Source organism: Phymastichus coffea, unplaced genomic scaffold, assembly GCF_024137745.1.
Source record: "Phymastichus coffea isolate CEN01 unplaced genomic scaffold, Cenicafe_Pcof_1.1 PCOF00055, whole genome shotgun sequence".
NCBI classification, from domain to species: Eukaryota; Metazoa; Arthropoda; class Insecta; order Hymenoptera; family Eulophidae; genus Phymastichus; species Phymastichus coffea.
This window is the reverse complement of record NW_026706866.1, coordinates 243,199-269,952: the sequence shown is the minus strand read 5'-3', so window position 1 is coordinate 269,952 and position 26,754 is coordinate 243,199. Positions and strand designations below refer to the sequence as shown.

The window sequence follows — 26,754 nt, the reverse complement described above, 5'->3', positions numbered from 1 at the left end:
CAAATTTAAATAGAAAGAAAAACAATCAAGGTGAAAAAGAAAATTAACTGCATGATTTGTCTTATATTACAAAAATGTTTATTGATTCTGTTGCAATAAAAAAATTATATAGCCTAAAAGGTTTTAATTATAACATATTTAAGCACAAGTAAACAGCCCGTTAATTAATCACTCATTCATTGGCACATAGAATCTCAAACTCGTCAGTCATCATAATGGTAGAACATACTCGCACACAAACTTGTGCTTATTTTAACAAGTATTTGAAGCGACTCACTATAATTTTCTTTACAAAATACATTGATATCCTATAGCGGTAGTGTCAACTAGAACATTTATAACATAGAAATAAAAATCAAAAGAAATAATAAAAAAAAATTCAATTAAAGCTTTCTGAATATATTAAATATAATTTAGGAACAATCATACTTTCATTCATTAAATCTACACTATTCAAGTAAAGTTGCAAACGCTTGGCTCAACAGCTCGAGAAGACGTTTTGCTTAACATTAATAATTATGCGTGTTTATGCCTGTTTTTTTGTAAACCAAATCGTAAAAACAGCATCACCGTTGAAACTACAACCATTTTTATCGTGTTGTTAAATCCAAAACTAACTGTAAGTATTAACATTGTTATATTAATATGTTAGGCATGTCAATATTTACTGCGTAGAGAAACAAAATCTTTTAAAAAAGATTGCCAATTTGAAGAGAATTGAAACAAGTGATTTTCTATATAACGGTGATACTGATTTATGTTAGTGATTTACAAAAATATACCTTACAATTATTACATGAGCTTTTGAAGTTTCACGTCTATTTTTAACCATTTTTACGAGTATAACTACTCGCGCCATTAATACATACTATTAATAATATGTCAAACTGTTTTATAAAATGCATATCTTTTCTTCAAAATGACTGATGATGATACGTCTACTTTAAAATATTGCATAACGCGAGTCTAAAAATATGTGTTAATTTCCATACTCGATTCTATATGGGCAATCACTTTTAAAATATTCACTCTTTACATTACAATCGACAGACCACAATATAATCATTTTTTTCTTTTTATAAAAAATGTAAATAGCACATGATCAAGGCATAATTATATCCAATTGAATAATTTTTTTGTCTGATAATTGGGTCTCATCAAAACTATAAACAATAACGAAAAGAATATTTTAACAGTGATACACCGTGTATTCTTCTATAATATTCTTAGTTAATATGTAATTCCTTTCATTGAAAATATCATTATATTATATATATTTGCGATTCACATACTTTTACCGTTAATAATACGTCTACATTTCTCCCTTGTAAATTGATTATAATCAACTAACAATCCTAACAATACGATTTATATTTCTTCCCACTGAAGACCATTGTAATTAGTACCATTATTAATTTGGAGAAGGGTCAACAGTTTCTTCAAAATACGTAACTACTCTTCTATTTTCAAAAATGTTAAGTACTCTTTAATTCAAATGTTTGCATCAATGATTATTAGCAATAGTTTTACATCAGCTATGTCATTGTAAATGAATTATCGATCGCCGATCGACATCGTTGATAGGAAAGAACAGTCATTATATGTTTTAACCGAAAACAAAACGTATCGCTTGAAAAAAAAACTCTTTTGAAATCTGACTTTGAACGTGAGAAATTGAAGCGGCGAAGAAAATAAATTCGCAAATTGAGTTTGCTTGCGATTGATTGTTTACATTTGAAAGTGTCAGAAATGTAAAAAAACAAAATATGACGGATAAAAGTAATTGATAAGAAACTAGAACGAAATATAATATGATAATAACGATAAAGTAGAAAAGTTGAAGCGAGCGTAGAACAGCAGGTTAAAATACATAGAGAAATAGTGCAATTACAAGGAACCGAAGGGGACTCGCGGCGATGTAAATATAGATAGATGGTGCTGCACAGATCGGAACAACAGAGCTTGTAAATTATTTTTCGGAGGAGCCTTGTTTGCGTGTCCCCTCCTTTGGTACTCAGTGCTGCTGCACGAGGGTGGGCCCGCTACCAGGATTCCTCCATGGATCGGGAATGTCATAGTGTGCCGGCACAGTAATCAGAGCGTCGTCCGCTGTTCTAGTGACGCTGCAATTCTGTGGTTTGATGCGAGTGGTGTTGACGCACTCAATGCCCAGTTTGATAAATTCGAGTTTGTAGTTGAAGCCCTGGCTGCTGATGCGTATGATGGTGTGCAACGGCACCTCCATGTAGGGCAGCTCCTCGGGTGTCTTGTCGAGGAAATAGCCGATTATGCAGCGCAATATTGCCTGATGGGATATGACAAGCACATTGTTGGCTTGTTGAAGGTCGACGATCACCGGCTCCACGCGCTGCATTGTGTCCACGTAGCTCTCGCCCCATGGGTACCGGTAGCGCAATTTGTCTTGGTCGCGCCATGCGAATTCCTGACAATTACAAGGAAAATTCGTTTTACGATCGCTCGTTCAGATTTAGGAGCTTTTATTAACAAGCTGCTTCCAAATTTATAGTCGAGTGAACGATTTTTCTCGACGAAGACTTTTCGTTTCAATTGAAAACGCCGAATTTTCTACGACAAATAATCAACAAACAACGTACAAGCATAATTCCATTGTACCGCGTATGGCGATAAAATTATTCAACAATTTCAGGCTTTATGATGTATGAGCGCGCCCCGCTGCTATTTGGAGTTGCGAACAATGCAATGATTAAAATAACTTTTTATTTTTAATTTTCAAGTTCTTTTCCGCGTATGGAATGGGAGATTAGATAGGGATTTTTAAGATGATTGCAAAAGTATTTGAAAAACAAAAATCGTAATGAACAAGATTTTTGCAAAACATTTCCCGCTCAGATTGAAGAACAATGACAGTCGTCCTCCGTAACAAAAGAATTTATCAAAAAAGATAAGACAATTAATCTCTCAAAGATATAATAGTCGAGTAGCAGTCTAAGTGTTAATAATATTGCAAGTCACAAGTGAAAAACAAGTTTGGCAATTCTAAGTAGTGCATCCAACAACAGAGTCAGTGAATGACGATTGAATGAAAATTACGGAAGGCCGAGCGCGTAAAAATCTGAAGAGGGATCAGGGAGCGCGCAGGGCGTTGCCAACTAAATTGGACGTGGAGAGGATAATGCGAACGGCGCGCCGTCTAAAATTGCACGCAACGCATAAGGCACCGACCTGAGGATAGTGTTCCTGCATCTCTTCGTAAGAGAGTCCCTCGCAGACTCCGGCGTAGAGCTCGTTGAGCGCGGCGACGTGTTCTTGCGGCGCCTCGATGCCGCGGGCCGTGGCGATGGTGCGACGGAGCCGGCTGGTCAGCACTCGCAGCTCGGGTATGCGCATGGAGTTGATCTTGCTGGCGAGCGCCTGTGCGTAGCGTTCGCCCCGTGCGCTAAGCACGGCGTCGCCGCCGATTTTGCCCAGCACGTTGTACTCGCTCTCGCCGTGCTGCGTGAAATCCGTCACTACAGTCGAGCGCCCACGATTGCCGAGCGTCAGTCGAACGGACAATGCACTCACCCTGGAGAAGTAGAGGGTGTGGGGCTTGAGGGACACGCTGGCGAGATATCCCAGAACGCTGGTCTCGACGTGTCCGCTGACCCTGTAGGCCCTGATCTCCATGGTCGCGGTGTCGACGCGGATGCGCGGATACTTGCTCTCCTGATCCATGGCTTGATAAGTCTTCTGATAGTGCGCGATCTTGAGGCGCAAATCCTCGGCCGCAGCCGAAGGCTCCATGCCAGCGTAGTCCAGACTGTGGCGCAGGATCTCACGACAATTGGACTCGAGCACCTGGGCGTCCTCGCAGATGCACTCGAGGAAGAGCACGCGGTAACCTAGCTGAGTTGAAAAGTAGTCGTAGACCTCGGCACGCTGATCGCTCGTCACCACCGTTGCGTCGAGGATCTAGATTTGGAAACGTAGGCAAACAGTGGCAGTTTCTTATCGGCCACGGTGCTACAGCGCGAACGCGTGCTTCTGATTCTGAAATGACATTGATTACTCACAGCAACGGTGTTCCCAGCTGCAAGCCACGATGCGCAATCTTGCATGGCGTCGCGCTGGGCGAGAGCTCGTAATGCCACATTAGCCTCGTGATCGGGCCGGAAGAGCTCGTGGGACGCGTACGGCTCGAGTCTCTTGCGCCGGTAATCGCTCACGCGCATCACTGCAAACGACACATCAGCTTCGCTGTCAAGCTTTCAAATTTGCGCGTTACGCGGACAATTACGAAAAAACCACTTTCGAACAGCTATCGCGGGGGAAAATACTCCGGTGAATGTTTATCGAAACCGTTTATTGCCGTTCATTTGATCACGTGACCGTGTACGAGGGAGAAACGGAGAGAGCCAACACAGTTATAATGACTTCTTTTTGCTGCATATGTATCTGGCGAGAGCGCCGAATAATTAAATCGTATTCGCATTGACGATTGCCAATCTATACCGCGGATGGCCATTGCGTAACGCTATTAATTGAGCCAGATATACGTGCATGCCAAAGCAATAAGGTAAGGTCAATAGACTGCCCGTTAATTTATCAAGGCACACATATCGACGGACTACATAATGCCGTCTTGCGATCAAAAAATAGTATCGTGACGCGAGTCGTTTGTTTTGCGACGAGCGGCTATATGAAAATTGGACATGCAAATTCAGCCGACGCACGTTACGTAACCGAGGGCTTTCGCTATTAACTGAAGCACGCGAAGAAGAAAAAAAGCGAAACCCGCGACGACATGTAAGAATAACAATGGCTTACCCTTAGCCGACTCGCTATTCCAGTTGAGTCGTCGCTTCAGGCAATGGGCAATCTGGCTTTTGCCTCTGGCCGGCAGTCCAGTCGTGATGATCACGACCCCGGCGAATTTGCGCGGTGGCTTGGATATCCCAGCGGGCGCCCTTACGGCTTTATCTTGCGTGGCTTCTGCACAAATGAAATCCAAATCCACATTCAGCACTTTCATCCCGCAATTCCATCGGATTTATTCGCGTGTGTAAGGGAACGTGGATGGGATAAGCTTGGGAATATACAATAGCCCAGGGACAGCAGCCGTTGAAACCTGACTCTAGAATCTTCGACGTACGACATGCGATTTCGTAACGCGAACAGCACATATACGCAGACCTCCCCGACATTTCATCAAAGAGCTTTTCAATGAACAGAGACTCATGGATACTAAATTGATCGTATATGTAGCTTGTTCTACATTTTCTTGACACGTGCCATTGTACACTCGTATCACGAGTTATAGCATGCTAAAACGATTTCCATTTTCGTTGTCGAGGAGAGAAAAAGAAAGAGTATAAGTGCGCTTCTGCATTCAGCAGTGAAAAAGACAAAAGAAAATCAAGACGCTTTGGCGTATGCCAAGAATAAACGTCCGCTCCAACTAAGTCACAAATCTACTTTTGGCACGCGCAAAAACAAAGCATATACCTGGGCTTTTCTTTTCTCGACTGAGTAGTGTCAACACTAGACTGCATAATTCAAGAGAGAAGGAAAAGAGACGAACGTTAAAAGTCTGAACGAATTCGCGCGTTCAGCGACACGACTGGACGATCGTGTGCGCAAAAAAAATCGTCTGTCACTTTGATACGTGAAAATCAAACCGAAAGAAAAAAAAAATAAGGCTCAGCTGGCCGCGAGCCAGTGCACGCATTCCGCTGCGTTGAAATAACCACGCGAACTCGTTTTCAGCAGCACGCACAGCTCGCCGGAGACGTGGAAAAGGAAGAACGGGCAAAAAGGAAGAGAAGCGATAATGTCGATCATTCGCGGATTTTAAGCCAAGAGATGCTCGGATTGGTTTGCATACAAATTACAATTAAGTTCGGATCCGTATCAGTCGAATCTATATTAACGATGTGCACGTGATCATCACGCCGCCAGTAAGTTTGACTTTGTTAAATCGGGTGTTGCGTTATCAGCATTGTTTGATCGAAGAATGCATCAAATCGAACGAAAACTTTGCGCATGCATGTGCGCACAATTTCTCAGGAGCTGCACGATCTCCGAAAACGCGAATCGCAACTTTGGTTCGCAAGCGAAATGTCAAGGAACGAACGTGGCGTCGGTTCGAAATTTTGCGAGACAAACAATAATCAAAGTTGCTTATATTGCAGTGCGTATTGATTTATCTTCGATTGTCGAACACAAATAGAGATCCATAACATAGATTGCTTACCGATGTGACACATGTTGGCAAGATATTCACGAAGAGCTTGCTCTTGACAGGAGTCGTCGAGTGGTATAGATAGAAGAAACGAGAAGAGCGAAAAAGCCAGTTCCGGAAGCGTGGAAGTGACGTTCAATACGTATATGTAGATATTGCACCAAAAACAGTATAAATTGTTGATCTAGTTCAAGGGAACTCCTTGGAGAAACGAACGTGCGACACTTGGCGACGGATAAGCGTCGAGAGGTCGTTTGACAGAGACATGCGTGATGTGATCGTTGCGAAAGTCAATCGCTCACTGACGCTCCTTGACTAGATACACCGGAATCTTATATTTAGAGAGACAGTCCGCGAATCACTACAGTCACAAGAACTACAAAAAGCGCGCAGTACAAACACACTCGTGCGAGCGCAGGCGACAATCGATGCAAGCGCGCGACAGACATTCGCACTTGCGCGCGATGAAAGCTTGGCTGCACTTTTTTAAGTGCAAAGTCCATTTCGATGATCCTCGGGTCACAGACTTTTTCTTGATTCACCAGTAAATAACAAGATTATCTATCCTTGTGTTAAATCATTTGCTCGCTTGCCCGGGAATCTCTCTTACAAGACCCTGCATTTTTTCCCTGAGATAAGTTGACCGCGCTTACAAATGCCTCGTTCAGTAATCAAAATATTTCAATGAAAGAGCGCTGAGGGAATGGTTCAGAAGACCATCAGACGTAAAATATCATGATTCCGCGGAAATTATTCGTATCGCTTAGCTTGGCTTGGTTTTCTTGGTGGAAACGGGACAGGCGTCAGTATTTTCGCTGACGGAGACGCGCGCGCGAGTCAACATAAAGTTGCACCAAAACGCTTTCGTTTACCAACAAGATGCACAAGCAGTAAACCAAAAGTATCGAAATGAAGAGCAATACGAACGCGCAAGCTCCAGAAATGCCAACTGAAACTCTCAAAATTTGAATCGAGAGCCCATGAGAAACAAGCGAGGGCAAAGCAAATAATGAATGGGGGGGGGGGGGGCAACGGGATAGGTTGTAATAGTGGTAAATCAAAACGCGGACAATGGCTTAGCTTTTTTTTTCGCTGACACAAACCTCGAAAGCTATACTAGGTTGTAAAGGTGTGCGCGCGCGCGTATGTGTAGACGACAGCATGTGGAATTTCCTGTTTTCATGGTCGTAAGTATAATAGCTTTAGTTTTTTCCGCGTTAGCTCGAGTGTAGTCTTGTCTTGCCGCGATCAATGACATAGAGCGCAACCAACATTTATCTTGTTTTATGACAGACTATCATTTTACTTGCGAATACTTCCGTGGCTTATTGAACGTGGCGATTAATATTTGCTACTACTGCGGGCAGTCGCGTAACGACCAAATTCTTTTGCGTAACGCTCCAAGTGATTTCGCGAAAAGTTACGAAGGGGTAAACTTATGCTAAACTTATATTTAATCGGTACTCGCGCCACGAGATTCGGTGGAAGACGCGCGTTGGTGCAATTCGGAATTTCTGACATTAGTCGCGCCGTACTGTGGAAAGTGCATCACGGAAGCTGACGAGTAAAGCTTCAGAAAAACACTTTAACTAAATACCTGTATTTAAATGACGACCAGTCACAGATTTCATTAAAAAACACGTTGATTCGGTACTTGTAAAAAAAATTTGCGTGAATTTTGCATGCGGAAAAATTGTGTTTTCTCTACACGTAACTGATTAGGTTCGTGAAAATTCATAGAGCGAGAGAACAAACAAATAAGCGTTCGATGTATTGAAAAATAGACAGATACGCGTGTGCAATAGCACACATCGGACGCATGATCGGGCGTAGACGCCAAGTCTCGAGACGCGAAAGAAAACGCGACGTACATACAAGACGTTGATACACACGCCGATCGAAAAGATTCTCTCTCTCTCTCTCTCTCTGATCTTTGATTTGCGTTGACGTCACTTACATTGCTTTTTTTTCCATCGCGCATGTTGATAACGTGGATGATTGCACTGACGCCTTATACAACCTAATACATAATCGGGTTTTTCTCTATCTTTTTTTGTAAAAAAAGAAACGAGACAATTGAATTCATTGATAGTATTTTCTTTTGTCTGTCGTGCAATGGAGCTTTTGCAATTTTCAACGAAAAACACGAAATGAAGATATTTTTTATCTTCACAATGGCAACATCTTTTGTTAAGTATACTCGATGGTTCGTGTCTTTTATCAAATTAACATTATTGTACACCGAGCTTAATCATTTATCGTTGATAACTATAGGAATATTTTAATATTTGTTAAAGTTTCGGGTTAATATTGCTTGAAAAACTTTATTTACCCACAGTGAGCTTATATAGCATACATGATAAGAATGATTAACTAAATTAAGATTGCAGGTTGTAATCGTTGTATTCAAAAGTGAAGATAACAAAATGAGTAAATGTATTTGTGATATGTTGAAATATTTTTGTCGTCTGCACACTCGTGTTATCAACAATGAAGCCTCAAAAGATTACACTAGACTAGAAATTTGAATTTCGCGAAAAGTTTCAGTCGCAAAACAAAAAACATAATATATTGAGAGCCAGAAGAATGAACCGTCGTAATCCAAGCTTAAGGTGCGACACACTCATACCTTTACATTCGATGCAGAGTGTCGGTTTTGTAAATCTGATTAATTGGGAATAATACACAATAAGTCATAGTAGTGATTTTATGATCGTCTCGCTAGACACAAAGCTTCATGAAAACACAAAGGTATATTGCAAAACAAGTTGAATTGTCACTGCCATCAGTGAAAAATCAATCGAATCCCGGAAAAATTACATACGATCAACAATTAACACACGTGTAGGAATGCTAGTCAGTCAAAGAGAGAGAAAGAGAGAGAAAAGCTATATAGTACCGCATGAACACTGCCAACCGAGATCGATGTGGAGGCAAGCCAATTTACCGACGTGAAGTCCAGAAGCAGTGTCTGCTTTTCTCGCGAGATCGTGGCTCATAATTGCTATAAAATGCTACGGATGAACGATGAAAAAAGGACGAAAAACAGCGAAACAGTAGTGCCGAGGAGGAGATCGCGCAATCTTTGTCTGTGTCTTTTCCTTTTTCTTTAGCGCGACAGGACCGACACAAAGTCATAGGTGCTCGAGTCTCGCTGGCTTTTTGACTCGATCTTTTCACATCCGACGTCGCGTAAGTCTTAACTTGCCATACATTCAGCAGATACGCAAAGCGTATTTGTTGGCTACGATCGGGCTTTCAAGTCATTCTGTATATCTATATTTCGCACGCGGCCTCGCTCGAGGTCACTCGCGTGCACTGCGACATCCGACATCCGCAGATGCTGCTGCTATACTCACTTGATCTGCCACATTGCAAATACCTGTCCTTGGCGAATCGTTGCGTAAGAAATAAGCCCCCATGTAATTCGTCAATTGTAATCATTCGAATGGTTATGCTATGGCTTCAACGACGACTATTTTTCGATAACGAATAATTCTTCGTACATTATTAATCGCTATCAGTCTCAATTGAATACAATCGACTTATCGATCTAATGAGGAACAAACTTTTCCAGATACTCTTAATTGAGTTGAGAATACAAATGCCTTACTAATAAATTATGAGGTTTGTTATAATAACGTCTTTGGTAAAAAATTGCAATCATCAAAAACAATAACGTTGTTACATTGCTATTCGTCATGTCATTTGGGCGTAAAAGTGCTGTCAAGAGGTGTTTAAAGTTTTAACAGTAGCTTATGACGTTCTCGCGTTGACCTACTTCTTCAATTCGAGCTACTGTATTACGAATAAGCCTACCATTTAAAATGTTAATGGAATTAGTATCGAACAAAATCAAGCGTAAATATACGTCTTCGCGGATTTAAGGCGAGTGGGAGGGGGTATATTTTGATTCTCGTTTCACCTCGAAACTCATAATACAAGCTAGTGGTCTAATCTTGAATTTGCGTCATTGCAGTTCAGTGGCATACGATAATTAAGATTTAGCAATCGCGAAACGCGCTCAGATTGCAAAATTTTCCAGTATTTCGTACGTGTGTACGATCTAGAGATTTGGAAAAACAAAAGTTACCAATGCGGAATATTTACAGATGCAAAATCTTGCGGTACGCTTTGCAGAGGCAATTATAAGTTTTAGTACTTTGTTTTTCAATAGTAGCGTATGTTTTTTTATTGTTCTTCTCAACAGAACATCTTTTAGCGTTGTCATGTATTTAAATATTTGAATATTTATCTATGTAAAAATGTAAAATCTAACAAAGCAAAATTATTGTAAATTAATTGAAAAGTCAAAAAAATCATTATTTTTTCTGAATAGCATCTTAGTCGATCTTTAGGGTGGTGAGCATAATGTTATTAATAATCAGTAAGTTTAATAAAACTTATTAGTAAATTAATAACTACATTAATAAAAGCTGATTGTATTAAACAAACAAGACTACGCAGAATCTGAATTCGCAATATTTCTTTCATAATCATTTTATTTTTCTCGATCTTTTTCGAAGCAGTAAAAACGAATTTTAATGAAATAAACACTTGTAGTAATTAGATAATATCACTAATATTGCAATAGTGTTATCTCTGTAAAGAAAAAAAAAGAAAATCGCTTTCCCCAGAACCAATGTGAAAACACGCATATCGGAGAAGATACTAAGAAATGTGGCCATCGCAACTTTGAATTTCCCTTCCGCAGAATCCTCGTCATCGAAAATGCCGTTCGCAAAACGTGACATCTGCAAATCTTCGGCACGTGACACGACACGAAAAAGAAAGCCTGGCAAAACAACGCAATAAAATTAAAGGCGCATTAAATAAAGCAGAGAAGAGCAATGAAAGGCGATCAAGCCTGTCGCGTCAGATGCTTGCTTGAGCGAAACACCCTGAGTAGGCACGGCCTCGGTGAATGATAAAAATTCATAGCCGTGCGCGTGTGTGTGTGTGTATGGGCGCGCTTGTATTTGTGCGTCGGAGCGTCGCGTGCGACCAGTTTGGGCTGGCTGTCTTAAATAGCCTGGCGGCAGGCAAGTCGCAACGAGTCTTTTTCTGATTGGTCGAGCCGAGAGGGGCACGGTTCTGTCGGCCGCTCTTTCTCTCGGTTCGCACTGTTTGTGAACCCCGGCGTAAAAATACGCCGCGCGCAGACCGTGTGGTGTTTGTTTGGTAGCTCCCCCCTGCAGCGCCGTGCGTCGTCTGCTACACGCGCAGACACGTCTACTCTGCGCGTTGCGCATAATTCGCACACTCGATCTCTATTCCCGTAGCTGCCTTTGCCACATGTTATTCCATTATTCGTACGCAGCATTTTGCCCATTTTAATTTGTTCTACATCTGCTGCTCTCGCTTCTTCGGCTTCTAGATTTTGATAACTGCGAACATTTTCGTAACAGTAGTACGCTGTAACAGCTTTGAGAGCCACTGAGAAAATTTCGAAAGCAATACGTTGCCCCGCGAGAGAAAGAGAGAGAGAGAGAGACAGGCAGACGAAGAAACCTGTTCCTTATCGTTACACTGATTTATTTTTGAAAGTCATATTTTTTCTTTTTTATTTGCTTTTATTCGAGTTATATTTCAGCGATTATCGCAGTGTCAATATTTATTGATTAACAATCATTTATTAAAGTGTACGACTTACACTTGACGTTTATACGATTGAACTTAAATTACCGAAGACACGAGATTAAAAAAGCTTGACTATCTATATTTTATTTTTTTGCTTCTGGGACGGCTGTCTATTAATTGTTAACGTAACACTTGTTCAATAACCTTGCCTACAATCAGTTTTAACCAAGGATATATTACTGTACGTATAAGATTAATTATAACTTTTGCACTTATAACTGTGCCGCCGTGCAGCTTGCGGGCTATTACCACTGCACTCGAACGACCATTCGGTGCAAATTTTTTTACGAGTACATATGTTATATCAAGCTCGATAACGACAATTAGCTTAATTCATGAATCACATATATTGTTGTTCTTGTTATGAGGGAGACGAAATAATCGCATTTGTACACAATTTTCACGGAGCCACAGCACAAGTGTGTCTTTATTACTTTACGTAACGCTAAAGATAAAAGCCATGACTTGACATGTAATTCAATCGAAGATAGCATGTTTAAAGGAAGGTTCAATATATTTATCACAATCTTACTTCACATTATCGTGTTTTTTCGTAAAATTAAAAAATTATTATTTTGGTAAATCGATTCAAAAGCCATATATTGTTATTCAATGAGAATATTATCAATTATTTTCCGTATAAGTAACTAACTAGGATACCTCTACAAAAAATGCTTTGTTAGTTCTTTATTTCATTATTTCAGCAATAAATTTATATTAGGTTAAACAATAACTGGAACGAGTAGCACTAATGGAATGATAATAAAAAGCAAGTTATTGAATTTAGGTCAAGATAGCTCTGATCGATAATATTTCGTTACGTATACCGTTTACACACACACACATGTACAAACACACCACACCTTCAGTTGGCGAAAGAAGGACAATTTCACCGTTAAATAATTAGTTTCAACGTCGCGTGAATACAACATGGCATTGTAAAATCGATTTCTCCGAAAGTAATTCTCTCGCGTCGTATATAGGAAGTAATTTGGCGTATGTACTATACTGCATGCTACCCTTGAGACCCGCTGTGACGTGCGCAGTAAGCTTTACAGTAAAAACGCAGAATCGAGTAATTTTACTCTAAAAATAATGAAAGTGCTCTGCTTGGAAGTTCGCATTTGTCAAACTTTGGCATGTTCTTTAGGGAAATACAACGAAATTGTCTTTGACGTTGGCGAACGCTCTTTTTTTCTTTCGGCTGTAACGAAAATTTATTCGGAGACGCGGGAAAAAGCGACGTGACTCTGAATTTCAAACTTTATAAATAAGCTGCCTGAATAACTTTGTTTCGAGAACAATGACGGTTTGTTATTAGAATTCACCTTATCTCAATTTCGGAAATATATGTTTAAAAAATTATACGTCTAACGTGCGTTAAAGCATTGCCTTCTGAATTATTTACAAGTTTACAGAGAAAGAGCCTATGAAAACATGTAGCGCAAGCTATATATTTACAATGCATCAGTACTGATTATTTTGAGCTTGTGTGCCATTAAAAAGTTTGCAACGAGAATAGGGAAAAACAGCGACTTTCGAGATTCAATCTTCGGGCGCAAATGTACAAGCACGTATGAAAATGAAGCATAACACGGGCATCGACAGAGCTCTATAAGAAAAAACCTTGCTCCGAAAGTGAGTCGGGTAGCGTGCCACGAAGAAAGAAGACAAGAAGACTGTGTTCCGAAAGCTCTGCCGAGCTACGTTGGTAAAAGCCGCGAAAAATAGCTGGAACTTGTTGCAACGCGACTGATCGATCGAGCTGTCGAGTACTTTATATAACGACTGATCCGATCAATTATAGAATATTTGTCCGGCGTTGCATTGCAAAATAAGGTCGCTGAGTCCGTTTTGGAATAAGCGGAACGTATACATATACATGTATACGTTAGAAAAAGAAGCGTTGCGATGTCGAAGGGCAATGTTAAGGAGAAGGTTCCGAAGAAAGAGCGCGAGGGACCTACCTGGGTGATCCATGCTGGGCGCCATCGGGTTCTGTCCGAAGTGATGCAGGATACCGGCTTGCAGCGCCAGTTTTCTCGCGGCCAGGCAGTAGCCCAGCAGAGGCTCGCTCAGTAGACTGAGACAGGCGGCCAGCCAGGGCATAGCAAGCTGCAGCCACAAATTAGTGCCAATCGTCCCCTCGGCGAGGCACGGCTCTGCTCAGGAACTGCTGGACGGGTGGTCCGCGAGATGTTTGGACATGAGTGGCGAGCTAGAGCTCTTCCGAAAAATGGTCGCTGCTGGTGTGGCGTATTATCGACAGAAGATCCTCCCTCATTCCAATTTGCTTGATCCTCACTTCCGGAGCCAGTTTGCGGACTTCCCTAAGCTTCCGCGCGAACACCGCTGCTTCTGGCTACGTCGTTTGCCGAACTTGCCAACTCTCGAGCTGCGCACTGGCTGCAGTGCCGTGGAACACGCGCTGTATCGGCTAAGCAGCTACTGCTGACCTTGTGTTTACATAGTCGAGCCCAGCTGAGAGCGCGACGGGGCAGAGGAGGCAGTGGCGCTGGCGCTGTCTCTCGACGACCCGCGAACACTCGCCGCTTTTCCGCCGAGCGGGCGCGTGTGCGCGAAAATCCACAGCAGACCTGCCTGCGTCTATTGCTGCTGTCGCCCAGCGACGTTGCTGCTCCGTTTGCAGGTTGCCGAGTGAAGAACTGCAACGGACTCGTCGATATATAAGAAACACGCCGACTTGCCCTATTACTGGTCCTGGACTAAACCGGCGCCTCGCCCCGCAGTCGCTTATACCATCGACCCGCTCGGGCCTGCGCGCAGCGCCTGCTTGTCTCCATCTCGCTCTCTCCCTTCCTCCAGCCTTTCCTATCTTTCTCTCACTCGCACCCCCCCCCCCCTCTTCTCTGTATACATACACACCTCGGTCTCTATCGTGCTAATCTTCTCTCGTGGCTTGCTCGTAATCTTTGCTCTCTCCTCTTCCCTCCCATCTCTCTCCCTCCCTCTCCCTCTCTCTCGTTTCTGACTTCTGTCTTTCCTTTCATCTAAATAATTCAGCCCGCAACTCACTCGAAACCAAACACACTCTTCTCGCCAATTCTCTATTTAATTTCCATTTGTCTCCTTGCCACCAATCAATTGGTCTCTAATTGGCCACATTCACCGACGCTCTGGAAACTTTTCGAAAATCTTTCGTGTCGAAGCACGCAAATACTACATATGTCACTCTATATATGTACTCACTTCCATTTATCCAATTTCTTTGCTTTGATCCAGACTTCTTCTAGAATTCATTTACTTTTTATCGTTATAAGTGTTTGCTAATACTTTATTCGTTAAATATGTCGATGATATACTGTGAACATTCTTGTATTCACTATGGATATGCAGTTACAAGAAAACTTATTATTAGTAATCGGTTGAGTAAACGTTGTTAAATAAATTTTTGCACCTATTTGTCTTTAAAGTAAACGCAAATATTACTATATTTATACGTAGCCTAAAGAAATTATACCATATAATAGTTTAATTAGAAAGTCTAACTAAAAAATACATTTTTCTTCTGACATTAATCTAATTAATCTAATCTAAGTCAAGTAATCTTATAATGACTCTTCTATCTAATACATTTTTTCATAATTATGAATTTTCACAAAATTAACAAAAAATTGTTTTAATTTTTCTCTAACATAGCTTTGGAAAATAAAGGGTTATGATTGTTCTTAGTCATTTGAGTCATTTCTGGAATAATTTTTTGCGTATATAATTCGAATCCGAAGTCAGAATTCGTCCATTATGTCAGGTTTTTTAAATATCCTAACCTAAAGAGGCGAAAAAGGCCATTTTTTGCTATATTTGAGCTTCCGTCACATCGTAAAAATTTTTTTTTCCAAAAAACAGGAAGAACCATTTGAAAGGACTTTTTTTACTCTTCAAAATCTATTTTTAAGTTTTGAGATATCTTTTCTTCATCGAAGTACTGTGGATTGTAGTCAACTACTTTCGCATATACTATTATATTCGTATCCAAAAAATTAGCCGTTTTGAAACTTCTAAAATACTTACTGCAATCAACGGTATTTCGATAAAAAAAACATTTCAAATCTTAAAAATAGATTCAGAAGAGTAGAAATAGAACTTTCAGATGATTCTTGGAAAAAAAATTTTTTGCTATGTTACGGGAACTCAAATATAGCAGAAAACGGACTTTTCGCTCCTTTGGGTTAGGATATCTGAAAAACCTGATGCGATGAACATTCTCTGACTGCGAATTCGAATTCTACGCAAAAAATTACTTCGGATGTGACTTTCAGTTGGACAAAAATAATAATAACACTGGCGATTTACCATAAATGTAAACAAACAAGTTATTGAATTCAGTAGTCATATATCAATAGATATAACGAATTTATATCGTCATTGTATCCAGATTAAAAACTGGAATTATTGTATTTTAACTTCTTCGTAAATTAATAGTTCCTACAAAAATTGTAATGACAAAAGATGAAGGTGTCAAACAGTTGCAGCAAGCACTTAACGCCTGTCTTATTAATACTATTTAGTACTGTTTCTATCTATCTTCATAAACACAAGCACAAATAAAAAATCTGGTTTTATAATTCATTAGTTATAACTAATTTTATCTTAACAAAGTTTATAAATGACAAATATGAAAGTATTCATGGAATTTTCTGAATAACAATGAGAATGATTTAACAGATGAAAAAATATATGGTAGATCCGTTTCAATAATAACACAGGCCAACACATTTTCACACGCATAGATCGAACCTAGTGTACCCGAAGAAATGGGATGGGCTGAATCCGAGTTCAGGCCCAGAATTGTTTCATCACCCTCAATTTTCGATAAATCCTAGCCTAAAAGTATCAAAAATACGTTTTTTGCTGTTTTTTAATTACTGTAACTTGATGAAAAAATATTTTTCTGCAAATTTGATGACGGTGCTTTAAAGAGCAACTCTTGCCCTTCCAAATGCATTCCTCATTTTTTCAATATCATTTTTTTCGATAGAGATATGACACAATGCAGTATGATAAATTGGCATTTTCACAAATGTCGTTTAAGCAGAATAAAGTTTCGCTTAAAGATAATCTTCGCTAAAAAATAAAATAATATCCCATGTACCTTAACCAAAGAACCTTGTATTCTGCTAAGCAGTAACCCCCGACCACTATATTCCAAATTCATTAACCAAAGAACCCTATACCCTGCTAGACAATAATTTCAGCCCGCTACATCCCAAGTACTTCGACCCAATATCCCTGTACCCTGCAAAAACTCTCGACCACTACATCTCAAGTTACTTAACCTACTAATTCTGTACCCTCTTAGGTTTACCACTATTATCTTTCAGTGAAACTTTTCTCTGCTAAAACAACGTTTGCGAAAATCAAAATTCAAATTTATCATACTTTAATGTGTCATATCTCTGTTGAAAAAATGAGTGCGTTTAAAAGAGCAAGAATTTCTCTGTAAGATGCCGTCGTCAAATTTGCAAAAAAACATTTTTTCACAAAGTTACAAAAGTTGAAAAAGAGCAAAAAAGGGTTTTTTACTTTTTTAAGTTAGGATATCTCGAAAACTGAGAGTGATGGAGTAATTCTGAGCTCGGATTCGGATTCAGCGCAACAAATTCCTTCGGAAATACCTCGTCTAGTTTCTGGATGTGAACTTTTTTCAAATTTTGTCGGCGTATAATTGATTATTTCAATATAATAGCTGTGTGGCTGTATAATTAATTATTTCATTAATAGGATAGGTTCTAATAAAGTTCAGATTTTGGTTTTATTCTATGGGACGTAAATAATTCACTTCGTAATTATTTAGCTCTTATACATGCTAAATAAATGCACGACATTTATTAATATTTACGAATCATGTTCGTGTAACTTATTTTATTTTGTTTAAATTTCTTTGTAATATCTATAATCACTTGTACATTTTTCTATTGGAAATGTTATATCGCTATGCGATTCAACAGATCAATATATTTTGACAAACTTTGAAAGTTGGATATAGGGATTTGTCGAGATCAATATGCAAATCATGAAAAACCAATTACTTTCATAACTATACCTTTTAATATTTGGTATACTCGTACATCGCCATTAAAAACTAGAAATTGGATAAAGTTTTGTATTTTTATTCAGTAAAGACAATTGTTTCAAATCTTTATCTAAACCTAGTTCCAGCAAGGTCTTTCATCTTCGCATACTAAGATGAAAGCTTTCTTACACAATAAAGCGTCTTAACGAGTATAATGAGTTGAAAAAAAGATCAATAACGAAACCATGATCATCTGCAAAGAATGCAAATAAGATTAAAACATGTTATAATATTCTTGGTATTTATAATTTTTCATATCTCTTAATTTAAGAAAAATATAGAAAAAAATATAGAAAAAAATTTATAGAAAAAATGTTGTATTTTAAAGCTATTTTATTTTCAAATATACATGGATAAATGTACAATTATAAACTAATCGAGAATTGCCCACCACATGTAATAAAAATCGTTTCAAATAAATAGTAATAATATTCATTATCTAATTGGTATCGAAAATTTCATTAAAAAGTTACTATTATATCTATCATTTATTGTTAACACTAATTTCTACTTTATCATCTGACAATGAAAGGAAGTTTATTGTTTGTGGAAATGTCGCATATATACTTTCTTAATGTATCATTCGTTCATGTGCGGAGTTTGCTTTTAATAGAAGTCTTCAAATTTTAACACAGACAATTTTTGAGGGTACATCTAATAGTAGCAAAAACTATTTCTTATATAGTACAAAAAACTTCTTATTTTGATGAAAGGTCTTATTATCATTTAAAAAGAATAAGTAATTGTGGTATCGAAAAATCATTTTCTATCGTAATACGTATAATTTTCAACATTATAAATTTTAATGTTTTCATATAACATATAAAAAACAAACTGCCTTTCCATCATATCCATCTTGTTATCATTATTTATCAAAAAATTGCTTTTAACATTTACCTATTCACGTAAAATTATTTCGTTAACAAAGTTGATGTTGCATTAAATACGTGATATAAAGTACTCGTATCTTTGATACATTCTGATAATTAATTGTGTTAATTAATGCATGCAGTTGTTCTGAATAAAGCTACGATTATAGAAAATATTATCTTAGTCATATAAGGATAATATGACAAGTAATGATGAGAACAATTTATACTAAGTCGTTACGGTATAGTTAACCGATTATAGGCAATGTATATTATCAGGAAAGCCTTTACGTAGACCTGTGTTGAATTAATACTCAGCGTGACTGGCAAAAATATCTATTGTAAATAATATACCACGGATATAGCTGATGAATTTTTCTTCTCTGTCCAGGGATAAAAGTGATAAACATCCACAGAAATCTTCAGTATATATTCAACAATTCCTCCGAGTCAAATTAAAGTTAATTATAAAAACTGAAACTTCAATTAATGTGTCTTCTTGTGGTATGTGCACATATATAAATACTATTTTATATTAAAATTTAATCAAATAAGCAATGGCATAATAGGCTGTCATTATTTTATATACTGAAAAAATAATCAAAATTTAGTTTCAGTTATGATAAATGAATTCATTCTTTGACATTCCTATACTCGATGTTTTTTGTTAACAAGTCAATTGATTATCAATACTATATACATTAGGTATTTATTAGTTGATTTTAAACGACAAATAAAATCATGCAGATATCTTAATCTTTTTGGATAAGAAGCTCTTAGAATCGTGTTTTGTTCGTTCTGCCACACTTCAATTGCAATTGTTTTTATAAATAAAATGATAATTGAATCGTTATAAAATCTTTTTCATGGTTTGTTTATTGTGACAAGTGATCTATTTTTTTCTGATAATCAATTAAATGAAAAAAGAGCAATAGGTAGAAGCGTAAATTTTGTTTATATATCGTATAAACTAATGAGTTTTAATGACAGTTTTCTTAAAAATATCATAGATAAGTTATTGAAGGTATTGCCACTTGGTCCAGAAAATAATAGGTGTAGTAATCCGTCTTTCTAAATCAAAAAGGTAAAATAAATAATGAAAAATTTTTCCACGGTATGCGCCACGTCACTTGGAGCGACGCGGCGCCATCATCAATAGCTGTATGACACCTTGAAACTTCACGTAAGGGAGATTTTTGGTCGATTGGTCAACCACTTATTCGAATTACTTCCAAACTTCATATATCCTACTATTTCTCCAGGAACGGGATCAGTATTAGTCTTTTATGTCAAAGAAAAATTATTTTACAAGTTTAATCCCCAGCAAGGGTTAAGCACTGATCATCTTAACCCATTTTATCGAAAACGTCATTCTCGGTATACCGGTCTTTGAGCACTCAACTATAATTAATGTTACAGGCATCAAAAAAATTGTAAAAGTCATATTCTCAAAGTTTAAGCTCTTTCCGATGGTGTTCGCGATATTTTTTCAACCAAATTTTTATGCGAGTAAAATGCAGTTTAAAAGCACGAATTTTTCACACCTTTTAAAATTAAATCGAGTTTTCGGAATGTTTCTGATATGCTATGATATTGGAACCTCACTAACCGGTGAAATAAATGTATAAATTTGACGAATACGTGATTCCCGGATCGATTTTTCGCCCAAGGTGTCCAAAATGGTGCCTCGAATGCGTAATTTTTTCCATTGTATTCATGAATTTTTTTACTAAAATACTGATCTTATGAAAAAAAGTACCAATAGAGAAAAAGTTCTTAGAAGTATATAAGGAATACACTGGATTTTTTTCAAAAGGTTTCAAGAACATTTTTTGTTTTTGCAGTTGATCAATTTTTGCACAATCAAAGAATTACTTAAAAAGTCCGGAAAAATACTCATGTATTATTTAGACAATTATAAGAATATTCTATTCTCAAATAATTTTGCTGGAACCGAATAGTTTTTGAAAAAAAAATTTTTATTGTTTATTACTTTGATATTTATTTCTTTTCCTTGGAAGCAATGCACATATAGAAAAAATGTCTAAGAATAAAATATTTTTATAATTGAAGGAATATATGAAAATTTTTTTCAACAATTTTTTTATTTTTCAAAAATTGACCAATAGCAAAAACAAATAATTTTCTCAAAATCTTTTGAAAATATTTCAGTGTATTCCTTACATAATTCTAAGAACTTTTTTCTCTCGGTACTTTTTCCATAAGCTAATAGTTTTTGACTAAAAAATTCATGTATATAATGGAAAAAATTACTCATTACCCCCATGTCTATTTGTCCCTCAGTGTTAACTTTACAATCAATACAGATCTGTCTGTTCACACGAGGATTGAACCCATTAGCAGATTACATACCATTTACGATCTGCTGTGTATGCGAAAAGTATATACAGAGTAATTCAGAAGGATTATATTTCCCTAAAACTGATTGTAGACTTTTTCTAAAGTGATTGGCATTTTCAAAAAAAATTTATATTTAATACCTTCCAAGAGAATTAATTTCGAAAATTAATCAAATTAATCAACTTTCAGCATGTGTTGTATCGATAAGACTTATTTTCTTTTTTGGCAATCCAATCATTTGTAATAATACCAAGTAACGAATGATTTAGTTATGGAATTATAAATTTTTTCGGTCAATAGGATAAAAAAGAAGGAGGATTGATTCGTATCAAACATGTATTTTTTCAAATATCTTTACATATATTTTTTAATCATTAATCTGATTTAATTAAGAGCTATCTCATTCGAACGATAAGCTTCCAAACTCTCAAGAATGAAAGTTATCAAAAATGTATATAAATTGTCGATGATAAGCATTTTAATGTATAAGTGACATCAGTGCCATTTTCATAGATTTCATAACTTTCAAAATATTATAAATAATGTTATTGCTATTATGTATTTTTCATTAATTTATTTCAATAATGCAAGGTATTGAAAATTAATTAATATAGTCATGTCATTTTTATAGATTTAACGATTTTTGAAAGTTTATAAACACTTTCGAGCCAATCATTAAAGATAATTAACAGATATAATAAGGTTTAAGAATAACAGTGATGGAGTAATAATTTAATACAAAAATATAATTATTTTTAATTTTCAAAATGATACTTTAAAAAAACTATTCATACAACTATTTATTTTATGAAAAGTTTCTTTAAAGTATGTTATGGATATACAATGAATGAATAGTTGTGTAATTTTTACCTTGTATGTATTATATCGAGGTGAAAAAACTAATTCTATGTTCAATATCTATAAAGTATTTCGTGATTGTGTAGGACGTGATAATAATAAAGTATAAGATCTGTTATTTTACCATTATTAGTATAGCAAAAAGGCAGTTAATTATTTTTGCTCACCATATTACATGTAACGGCTAATATCGGGTATCCTATGTCTCTTATCTAGGAAAACCTTTATTCTTACAGTTTAAATATAAATGTCAAATACAATATACTTATTCATACAATTATCAAAACTTTTTACATTAATATTATTCTCAATGGTTTTTCTAATCTATTTATCTTTATCATCCTTATTTGATTTTATACAATGAGTTTTCAATTTTTTTCATTTTACATTAACAAACTCTTTTGCAACATGTACGCTTGTTATTAAATTTATACTTATTATTAAATTTTATTTTATACATTTTTATTAAATTTATACTCAAAATATTTTCCGAGAAATTTCTTTCAATACTGCGATTTTAAGTGCAACCTCAAAATTTTTTTTATAATAAAAAAAATATTTTGCAGATATTCAGTTGATTCGAACAGTATTTGATACGATGGAGTATGGTAGCTACGAAATATTACTAGGTTTTTCTGTGCTTTTCTTGGCCGTTTATTACTATTTGACATCAACCTTTGATTATTGGCGTAGTCAAGCAATTCCTGGGCCTGAACCAAGAATTTTATTTGGAAATTTAAAAGATGTTATATTCGGCAAAATATCTCTAGGAGGTTATTTGACAAAACAGTATGAGAAGTTTAAAAATGAACCAATGATTGGCATCTTTGTTCGTCGGATGCCAGTTCTTATTTTACATGATCCCGACTACATAAAGGATGTTTTAATTAAGGATTTTAGTATTTTTGCCGATCGAGGCATGATTTTTCATGAAAAAATCGAGCCTTTATCTCAACATTTGTTCATGCTCGAGCCAGAACGTTGGAGACCTCTGCGCGCTAAACTATCACCCACCTTCACTTCAGGAAAACTCAAAGAAATGTTCTATCTATTAATAGAATGCGCTGATCACTTTGAGGAGGTCTTAAACGATTGCATCGCGAAAAATTCAGTTATCGAGTGCCGTGAACTCACCGCTAGATTTACCACTGATGCTATTGGAGTTTGCGCTTTTGGGCTAAAGATGAATGCTCTTAGTGAAGAAGACAATCAATTCCGCAAAATTGGGCGTCAACTTTTTGCAACGGATGGTTTGAAAAGTCTCAAAATGAAATTACGAGAAGGAGCTCCCTGGCTCTACAAGTTGCTTGGGCCTTTGATGTATGACTATGAAATTAACGACTTTTTTATTGGACTTTTCAAGGATACAGTAGAGTACAGAAAGAAAAACAATGTTAAAAAAAATGATTTTGTCGACTTATTAATGGAAATTAAAGAGAATCCAAATAAAGTTAAAGATATTGGTATGTACAATTTGCGCAGTTCAGCTTGAGTAACTATAATGTCTATGTTGATTTAAAATTCAAATAACAGAAAAACTTGTTTTGAAACATTAGAATAATAAATTTTCCAAGACATACGCGGACATACATTCGAAAGAAAATTCAGTGAAAAAAAGATACATTTTCATAGAATCGCCATAAATAAGAATTTTGACCAAAGGAAAAAGATTAAAGTAAAATTTGTGCCTTACAAAAAAAGAGTAATTGAAAACTTAAATGTATTAGATTTGTGATCAATCGAAAATTAGCGCAAATGTAAATTTCTAAAGATTATAATTATAATTGTTTATCCATGTTTCAGAATTGAATGACGCATTTCTTACAGCTCAACTATTTGTATTTTTCATTGCTGGTTTTGAAACGTCATCTACTACAATGAGTAATTTTTTGTATGAATTAGCTTTGAATCAACCGATACAAAATAAACTTCGAGAAGAAGTCAATAATGAACTGAATAAAAATAATGGAAATGTGAAGTACGATACTATAAAAAATTTGAAATATATGCATAAAGTATATTCTGGTAAGCGCACTCGTTATGAGTAAACGGGAAATATGTCTGATAAATTTATATTTAAATAACGTCTATTCCATATGCTTATCACTTTTTTTAGAAACTTTGAGAAAATATCCGCCGCTCATGGTAATCATGAGACGAAGCACGGAATCATACACGTTTTCTGGATCAAAACTGACAATTCCAAAAGGAATGAGAGTCTGGATTCCTGTTTATGCTATTCAACGTGATCCACAAATATATCCTAATCCAGATACCTTTGACCCCGAAAGATTTGACGATGAAATTTCAAAGCATCGAAACTTATCATTTTATTTGCCATTTGGTGCTGGTCCTCGAAACTGCATTGGTAGTTATAGTTTTAGCAATACATTAATGTATGAAGTATACAAAATTACTCATCTTATTTTTGTATTATTTAACTTTTTAGCTGCTCGATTTGCCAATTATCAATCAAAAGTGGGCCTTATTAAAATTTTATCGAAATACAAAGTTGATGTATGTGATGAAACTTGTGTTCCATATGTAATTCATCCAAGAAGTTTTTTATTAACACCAACTGAAGGTATTAAGCTGAAATTCACAAAAATCACCTAGAAAAGCACTCGTAAAGTATGACTCAATAAGTGACAACACAGTAACTAAATAAAGTAATTATAATTGTGTTGTTAAATAAACAAATAATGCTGAATAATAACCGAATAGATTTGGTTTCATGAAGTTTGCTTTCATTTATCGGGAGAGATATTATGACTCGATATCCATTAATACTTAGCAATATTTATATTTATGATACAATAATGTGTATAGTTAACAATTTCAAAATAAACGGCGTTCATCTTACTCAACACTCTAGATCTAATCTAAAAAATTAGTTGTTGACTTAAATTAAATCCTAGGATGCTATAAAACAAGGAGCATGTAATTTCTGTTTATAACAAATTTGAAAATTAACTATGAAGTGGAATTGTTACATTACTTTAATTTTATTTCGCCAGTGCTTGTGTCTTATTTTTCTGTTTAGTCATTTCTTTTTGACGAAAAAATATGAATAATTATAAGAATAATAATTTTCCTATGTAACTAACGGCCATTCGAGACTTTCTACATAAAATTCATTGGACAGCGGACGTCAGACGTCAGACGTGTATCAAAGTGTAAAAATGAAGTAATGTATTAATTCATAAAATAAAAATAAATGTCGCACATAGCTTTTCCAGACCACGCACAAATCTTTAATAATAACTAAAATTAAAATAATAACAAACAATTAATTTTTTCTACCTCAATATTCGTCCAATATCCGAAGTCCAATGGCTCATATATCCCTTACTTCTATGTTTACAAAGCTATTAGCAACACATGAATTTTCATTATTTATACTGAGCTTTCTTGTTCTTTTAACAGTTCAAGTATTCTAGTTTTTTTTGTTTTCGACCGTAATGAAAATTTGATTTTTAATATTACGCCATTAAAGAGCTGAAGCTCGATAAGCTATGAGAGTTCGAATTGTTTGAGCTTTTTGAAACTTTGCATAAGTCTAGAGTTATGCCTTTTAGCCACGTATTTATACATTTTTATAAGAGTATCGATATTCTATAAAATTTATAGAAGCACAGCTTTCCATCATTGTACAATTTTTATTATTCATTTTCAGCATAAGACATAATAATCTCATGATTTTACTTAAATTTTGCCATATTTGGTTTTTTTGAAAAAGAAGTTTCTTTTTTATAAAATATCGGAAAGGTTATTTCTCCACACCACATATACAAACCACCAATCCAGTTTTCAGCATTGTTTTTTATTCTTATCAAAAATTATTGGGTCAGGAGCGTAGAAGTTTCATCGTCATTAAAAATAAAAAGCTGCTGGCTGTCATTCTTTAAATTTATTTTCGCAATAATTTACTTTTTGCATAGCACTGGTTTAACGCTTCTACTTGATGGTAATTTATTTATTCTTAAATCAAACGTTATTTTAAAACTAGTCCAAGTTAGACCTTTATTTCAACTATCACTGAAGAGGTATTATATATTTACGTTGTAACACCAATCGAAGAATCGAGTGAGTAAACTTATCGTCAAATTTATTATTAGATACATTTAGATGAACCTGCAGTCGTTACAAAGTGAACATCAAGACAAAATAATTGAAAAATTAAAGAAAAAAGACAATAATCAAACGTATAAAGCAATCAAAAGTGTCGGTCGAATATTATATATATGTACCGAGAGCATAAAAGAAGTCTTGTGCGTTTCAGCTAGTGCTAATTCACCTCGAGTGACATTGCAATCATATCCACCAGGCGTAAAACGATTTTCACGGTATAATACAGATTTTGCGCCGACTGTTCGGATAACACGCATTTTGAATTTTCTATTGTGGACGCGACATAGCGAAAACCATGCTTGTTTGAAAATATACATTTCTTGCAGGCAGACATTTATCAAATTTTTTATAGAATGTCATATTTTTTTACTGCTGCATGCTGGTGTGCTACTTCTACTTCCTGTATTGCTATAATTAGTTTATACTTGTCGGCAATTATCGCAAGTAGCTTTGATAACAAGTTTCGTAATTGGTCTATTATTTCCAACTAAACAGTGAACTATTATTTCTAATTAAACAATTATTTGAAGCAACTTTCACATCATTTTTATTTTTCACTTATACTTTGATGTTTTCGATAAATTTACTTTGATAAGAAT

General features: G+C 36.0%; 2 protein-coding genes across 6 annotated transcripts; one reads left to right on the top strand and one right to left on the bottom strand.

Annotated features, from left to right (window-relative positions):
- Positions 1-55: 55 nt before the first annotated feature.
- LOC131665991 (6-phosphofructo-2-kinase/fructose-2,6-bisphosphatase-like) lies at positions 56-14,582 on the bottom strand. 2 transcript variants are annotated; one of them, XM_058938297.1, is made up of 6 exons: positions 13,810-14,582; positions 4,789-4,953; positions 4,035-4,195; positions 3,547-3,933; positions 3,205-3,474; positions 56-2,443 (listed from the first exon to the last, which is right to left on the bottom strand). In XM_058938297.1, exons 1-6 carry the CDS (start codon positions 13,949-13,951, stop codon positions 2,015-2,017), a joined length of 1,554 nt encoding a protein of 517 aa, XP_058794280.1. In that variant the 5' UTR covers positions 13,952-14,582; the 3' UTR covers positions 56-2,014. The 2 variants fall into 2 exon arrangements, with proteins under 2 accessions (XP_058794280.1, XP_058794281.1); XM_058938298.1 differs by lacking the exon at positions 13,810-14,582 and adding an exon at positions 6,215-6,525.
- LOC131665990 (cytochrome P450 6A1-like) lies at positions 7,261-25,306 on the top strand. 4 transcript variants are annotated; one of them, XM_058938295.1, is made up of 6 exons: positions 9,268-9,394; positions 19,197-19,309; positions 22,591-23,487; positions 23,828-24,049; positions 24,141-24,392; positions 24,474-25,306. In XM_058938295.1, exons 3-6 carry the CDS (start codon positions 22,623-22,625, stop codon positions 24,638-24,640), a joined length of 1,506 nt encoding a protein of 501 aa, XP_058794278.1. In that variant the 5' UTR covers positions 9,268-9,394; positions 19,197-19,309; positions 22,591-22,622; the 3' UTR covers positions 24,641-25,306. The 4 variants fall into 4 exon arrangements, with proteins under 4 accessions (XP_058794279.1, XP_058794276.1, XP_058794278.1 ...); XM_058938296.1 differs by lacking the exons at positions 9,268-9,394; positions 19,197-19,309 and adding an exon at positions 7,261-7,389; XM_058938293.1 differs by lacking the exon at positions 19,197-19,309 and having other exon boundaries at positions 9,246-9,394.
- The last annotated feature ends 1,448 nt before the right edge of the window (positions 25,307-26,754 follow it).

Bases quoted from the DNA above. Each gene is read 5' to 3' on its own strand.
- LOC131665991 (XM_058938297.1), bottom strand. From the start codon at position 13,951: ATGCCCTGGCTGGCCGCCTGTCTCAGTCTACTGAGCGAGCCTCTGCTG. The intron at 3,934-4,034 runs GTGAGTAATCAA...TTCCAAATCTAG, and splicing joins CAGCTGGGAACACCGTTGCT to ATCCTCGACGCAACGGTGGT. The intron at 3,475-3,546 runs GTGAGTGCATTG...GATTTCACGCAG, and splicing joins ACACCCTCTACTTCTCCAGG to CACGGCGAGAGCGAGTACAA.
- LOC131665990 (XM_058938292.1), top strand. From the start codon at position 19,174: ATGAATTTTTCTTCTCTGTCCAGGGATAAAAGTGATAAACATCCACAG. The intron at 19,310-22,590 runs GTATGTGCACAT...AATATTTTGCAG, and splicing joins AATTAATGTGTCTTCTTGTG to ATATTCAGTTGATTCGAACA. The intron at 24,393-24,473 runs GTAGTTATAGTT...TTAACTTTTTAG, and splicing joins TGGTCCTCGAAACTGCATTG to CTGCTCGATTTGCCAATTAT.